We start from the raw sequence: 6,157 nt of genomic DNA on the forward strand, positions 1-6,157 counted from the left end.
GGGTGCATTATGCAAATATTCCCACATAGTGAAGTAGATATGTGGGGGCGTGTTAGAACGAGCCGTTTTAGGGGGGTGTGGCAGAGTCTTAACTTTTGATTAAGAATATCTCTTTGGTTTTGAGACTTTAGTCTTTGCAACTTCAGGGATCTTATCTATGCACTATCAGCTTGTAACACTCCAAAGAGAAAGGAAAACTTGAAATCGCATCATATGACCCCTTTAAAAACCAGACATCAGTTAAACCAACTCTACCTATCAAATACTGAGACTTGTACATCCAGACTTTGAAAATACCCTTGTTTCCTTCCACTTTTTATGTGAATTGAGATATTGCATTACAAATGCTGGGTGGAGATAGCAATATGCACATAAAGTCTTAAAATGTGCATAAAAGCTTGTACACTCAGTTGAGCCAGATACATTTTTTTATCCCATAAGACAACATGCATAAACAACAAAGGAAACATTTACTGAATAGATTTGGTGTAACAAAAGACTTTGCCTCAACAGGTGATGTGACTGGATAAATGGAATAACTAGAGCACCAAACTCATCACACACATGTTGTTTTAATCATTCTGAAATGCCAAAATCCATCATCGAAATTATTTGGTATAATTACCTCCCAGAACTGTTTCAAACGATCACGTTCCCAAACATCAGGCATACGAACAGTTAACATGACAGCTTTTGTTATTGTGTTTCGTTTGTGTCGCTCTGAGGTCATTTATCATGTAGGAAAAAAAAGAGTCAGAGGCTTCCCCAGTTGCAGCAGCTTTGTTTTTTATTATTGATACTTGTGGCAGTTTCCCTGGAAGTGACGATTTTGTTCTCTTGAGTACATGGGATGGAAACTGTGCTTTATTCTAGCAAATGTTTTATGCAGTATTCTAATTAAGTTTAATGTATGTTTGTCACACAGTTTCCAGCCAGTAGTGAGCAGGAATCTGAGTCTGAAGCCTGGGTCAATGCACTTTTAGGTCGCATTGTCTGGGACTTTCTTGGAGAGAAATACTGGGCAGATGTGGTGTCCAAAAAGATCCAGAAAAAGCTGAGTAAGATCAGGGTGAGAACGGTTAGGTTTACATATTACACTAGATTGTCTGACTGCGTATTTAATTAAAAGAGTAACTTATTGTCTTGATTATTACAGCTGCCATACTTCATGAATGAACTGACCCTCACCGAGCTGGACATGGGAATATCTATTCCTAAAATCCTCAGCTCCTCCAAACCATCTGTAGATCACAGAGGTAAGGCCTGGTCTGTAATCCTGATTTATGCTTACTATTGCTCATACTGTTGTAAAGGAAAAGTGATTAGCTCAAAAGGGGGGACAAGTCCTGCATAATATATCCCACCCACTAACGGGTGCCGTGATGAAGAATGAAGAGATAATCAGTGTTATTCACTTTACCTTTCTGTGGTCATAATGTTATGCCTGATCGATGTATGTGTGTGTGTGTATATGTGAAATATTTAGCCTTACAAGAAACCACTATGGACAACCACTTTGACAGTGGCTCAGAAGCTACCAGAACACTGTAACACATGGATAGCAACTTTACTGTTTATGCATTTGGCAGACACTTTTATCCAAAGTGACTTGGATACTCAAATCATTTACTGTGGACTATCCTGCTAAACCATTATATGTGCCTTGGCCACAGTCAAGCTATATCTGCACTATACTGATGGAGCAGCACCCCTACAGTGAGTCTGTGTGATTTGGTAAATGACTCCTGCCAGCTTGTTAAACTTCTCGTTCGTCATAGAGGAAGCAGCCCACTGAGCTCAGAGGATCAGTGTGTCTCTGAGCCAATCAGAGTGGAGCAAACTCAAGTACTGACCTTTCACTCGCTCAGGAGGAAGTGTGCATAATGACGGCGTGGCTTTCAAGATTTCCGGGGGTTCACTAGTGACTCCTGTATGAATTTAATCAGTGTAAACACGTGCTGGATGCAGAATTCCAGCCTGCTTGATTTAGTGTAGAGTGTTCAAATCAGGCAAAGTTGAAGGAAATAAGTGCTTTGCTTGTTTTCAGGGGACAAGCAACTGGTGGCATATTGTGTCAGAATACAGGTGCATCTCAGTAAATTAGAATGTCATGGAAAAGTTCATTTATTTCAGTAATTCAACTCAAATTGTGAAACTCGTGTATTAAATAAATTCAATGCACACAGACTGAAGTGGTTTAAGTCTTGGGTTCTTTTAACTGTGATGATTCTGGCCCATATTTAACAAAAACCCACCAATTCGCTATCTCAACAAATTAGAATACTTCATAAGACCAATAAAAAAAAATGTTTTTGTGAATTGTTGGCCATCTGGAAAGTATGTTCATTTACTGTACATGTACTCAATACTTGGTAGAATCAAAGCAATCATGTTTTTTGGGTTAGTGAAACTTGATGAAATGATGAAAAAGTATCAATTATATAATTTGGATATATTGATTTCAAATGTTAAAGTTAGAAAATCACAATGATTATTCTCTGGGAAGAGTTTTGGGTTTTGTAAGTGGAACACACAAATGACACACTTTTGTTATTAATGCACTGACATTGAGACCATTTTGTTGGGACCACTGTATAAACTACTGTTTGAATTTCCATTGGTAGGCCTTTGGTTTGACTTGGAGATCTCGTACAACGGTTCCTTTCTTATGACTCTTGAAACCAAGATGAACCTGACCAGACTGGGAAAGAAGGAGGGGGAAGGCCTTGGAGAACAGGGAAAAGAAGGGTAAGAGCATGGATGACATTTCAGAAGACAGATGTTCCTCATCTCTTGTTCTAAATATCTGGGCTTCTGCTCTTTTGTGAAATTCTGAGTTTATTTGATGGGTTATTTTTTCTTTGGATGCATTCATCATTTACACTCTTTTACTGTTTCCTCTGGACTGATTTCTTTTTGGATGTGAACTCTTAATGGTGAGTTGAATCAGGGCTTTTCTGAAATCTCTCACTGTATTGTACATTGCTGCTGCTTAGAATTTAGCTCCATAAATTAAACTGATAGACACTTCACCATTGAAACACCACCACATCCCCGCATGTGCTTGCAGAAGTTCTGTTCTAAGCCCTTGAATAAGCTTCACATTGCATTCTGGAATTGAGATGAGTGATACATGTGATTGTGCATTTGTGTGTGAAATATGCAGACGATACCTAAAAGTGTTACAGCTCTCTGGGGTTCGGAACAGACCTTTCATCTTTATGAAGAAGTGCTTTTTTTTTTTTTGACTGTGTATCGGCTGTGTAAAGGACTTTAGTATAGGTGTTTTGCAGCTTTGCAACTTCCCTTGCTTTCAGAAAACCAGTTATCATAGAAACATGCCGCATAAGCCTTTGTTTGTTTGTGTGCATGGACCAGACCCAGACCACGCACTTACTTCCTGGCTGACAGTGATGAAGAGTCATCGAGTGCAGGATCTTCTGATGAGGAAGATGCTGTGGAAGTGCCTGAAATTCCAGGAGTGGAAGGGTGAGATTGAGAATCTTTCCATTTCCTTCTGTGTTTAATTTGGGATATTGTTACCAGTTTAGCAGCCCAACATAGAGCTCGGGCACAGAATCTGTCTATGGGTTGAAGATGGCTGCACACCTGGAGATTACTCTGGCAGAACTTACTGCATGAATAATTGGCTTGTGGCTTCTTTTCTTCACAGTTATGTTGGGGGACACAGACCCAGCAAAATCATGCGCTTTGTGGACAAGATTGCCAAGTCTAAGTATTTCCAGAAAGCCACGGAAACTGAGTTCATTAAGAAGAAGATAGAGGAGGTGTCCAATACACCACTGCTCCTGACGGTGGAGGTACAGGAGTGTCGAGGAACACTAGCTGTCAACATTCCACCACCTCCAACAGACAGGATATGGTATAGCGCTTCCTTCAATATCCTCTTCACATTACTACTGCACAGAATTCAAATCTGATAGTATCTTTGGGCATCCTACAAGTTGCTAGCACGCCATCTGCTGGTCATTATTCAGTACACGCCAAGATATTTCATGCATCTATACAATACAATACAATACAAATGTTATTTCAGTAGCATATTTAAAACAACTGCCATTGACAAGTCTTTCCAGCATCATTAATACAACAATGACATACAGTCACACAAACAAAAAATAAAAATGTAATCCTGATCACTCTAATCAATTCTAAAAGCTATACTAAAAATATGTGATTTCAATCTAGACTTAAAAGCATCCACAGATGGACAAGATTTAATGTGCATTGGAAGAAGTTTCCATAATCACGGGGCAGCCACTGAAAAGGCCCTATCACCCTTTGATTTGAATCTAGTTTTAAGAACATGAAGAATCATCTGACTCGAAGATCTCATATTTCTTGTCTTTTGATAAGGTATCAAAAGGTCAACAATATATTTTGGAGTAATACCGTGCAACGCTTTAAAAACCATCAACAGAACTCAATTCTAAATTTTACAGGCAAGAAACCAAAACTGGGATAATTCTGTGTGCGAGTCAAAAGTCTAGCAGCAGCATTTTGCACTAATTGAAGACAAGATACTTGACCCTGTGAGATACCTATATATAAAGAATTACAGTAGTCAATGCATGATGATACAAAAGCATGAATAACATTCTCCAGGTCCTTAAAAGAGAGAATTGATTTCAATTTAGAAATAATTCGGAGTTGATAAAACCCAGCCTTAACAACTCTAGTAACCTGTTTATCTAAAACCAAAACCAAATCAATGAATCCCAAATTCTTGACATGATCTGAAACACTAATCTTCATAGCGGTCAACCTACTTATAATTTCCTAAGAAGCACAAGAGTGTCTAAAGACAACACACCCAGTCTTATTAGTATTAAGATGAAGAAAATTGCTTCCCAGCCAGGCTTTAATCTCACCTAAACACTGAACAAGTCTTTTGGATCTATTGGAATATATACCTGGGTGTCGTCTGCATATAGATGATACATAATGTTATACCTACAAGAAACTGAGCCTGGAGGGCCCATATATATCAAAAATAAAATGGGCCCAAGTAAAGACCTGTGGCACACCACTATGTAATTTAGCTAATGTAGAACACAAATCTCCAATGCCAAATGAAAATGATCTATCCTTTAAATATGACTTAAACCAATCTAAGGCAGTACCCGTAATACCAACATCTTCCAAATGCTGCAATATAATACCATTCTCAACGGTATCAAATGAGACCTAAAACCTGACTGGAACATATAACAGCATTTGTACAAGATTGGGTTTTAAAATGCATTTAAATGATTTTATTGCGTGATTGAAGCACATGAACCTGTAAAGAACATGTCCAGGATATATTTTAGCTTAAAATTTTAAAGGAATTATATTTTGCTTAAATAACATGAAGCCATTTAGGGCCATTAAGATTTTGTGTGTCTTGGCAGTATTTCTGACAACTAGGCACCCTGCAAAGTATATTTATTTTTTAGAACTCAAAAGTAAAACATCTGGACATAAAAGGTCCTAAGGTGAAATGTCACGTGGACATGTTCCTGAAATTACGTTTTCAGAATAAAGATGTGAATGTGGACATATGTGGATGTTTCTGTTTATTTCAGGTATGGTTTCAGAAGTCCTCCTCATCTGGAACTGAAAGCTCGGCCTAAACTGGGCGAGAGAGAGGTTACTTTTGCTCATGTGACCGACTGGATAGAAAACAAACTCAATCAGGAGTTCCAGGTATGCATATGTGAACACCAATATAGTCTTCCATGGATATCATTATGAATGCAAAATCAATTGCATTAGAAGAACACGAAAACGTTTATTTTTAAATACTGAACATGAATGCATTTTAATTTGATTTTACAACTTTAATGTGCATTTATTTTCATAAATATTTCTGTAGTTGTAATTTTCAGCAGGATTTTAAAGAATTTGGTAGTGTATTGTAGACACGAGTGTCTAGATGTGAACAGTGATCATTGTTCAATTAATTGACTCTATATTACAAATGATCGAATTGCTGTATAAAGTACATAATTTTAACATCAGACTAAATTGATAAGATTTTTCAAAGGTGTTATAGGATCAAAAGAATTGCCATTCATTAGTGCAGGGGTTCTCAAATTTTGCCCTCGAGGTTCACTTTAATGCAGTTTAGCTTCACTTAATCAAAAACCCCTTT

The 6,157-nt window shown here is 37.7% G+C and overlaps 1 protein-coding gene across 5 annotated transcripts in view; it reads left to right on the plus strand.

Annotated features, from left to right (window-relative positions):
* LOC107555086 (testis-expressed sequence 2 protein-like) overlaps positions 1–5,772 on the plus strand; it is a 35,761-nt gene extending 29,989 nt beyond the window's left edge. For all 5 annotated transcript variants that reach the window (XM_016237779.1, XM_016237781.1, XM_016237777.1 and 2 more), the window contains 6 exons: positions 926–1,069; positions 1,157–1,256; positions 2,625–2,748; positions 3,379–3,489; positions 3,674–3,883; positions 5,589–5,772. In XM_016237779.1, coding sequence (XP_016093265.1) covers positions 926–1,069; positions 1,157–1,256; positions 2,625–2,748; positions 3,379–3,489; positions 3,674–3,883; positions 5,589–5,757 — 858 coding nt within the window. In that variant the 3' untranslated portion in view covers positions 5,758–5,772. The remainder of the gene's footprint in view (positions 1–925; positions 1,070–1,156; positions 1,257–2,624; positions 2,749–3,378; positions 3,490–3,673; positions 3,884–5,588) is intronic.
* The last annotated feature ends 385 nt before the right edge of the window (positions 5,773–6,157 follow it).

This window comes from Sinocyclocheilus grahami, unplaced genomic scaffold (genome assembly GCF_001515645.1).
Source record: "Sinocyclocheilus grahami isolate Dianchi unplaced genomic scaffold, SAMN03320097.WGS_v1.1 scaffold524.1, whole genome shotgun sequence".
Taxonomy (NCBI): Eukaryota; Metazoa; Chordata; class Actinopteri; order Cypriniformes; family Cyprinidae; genus Sinocyclocheilus; species Sinocyclocheilus grahami.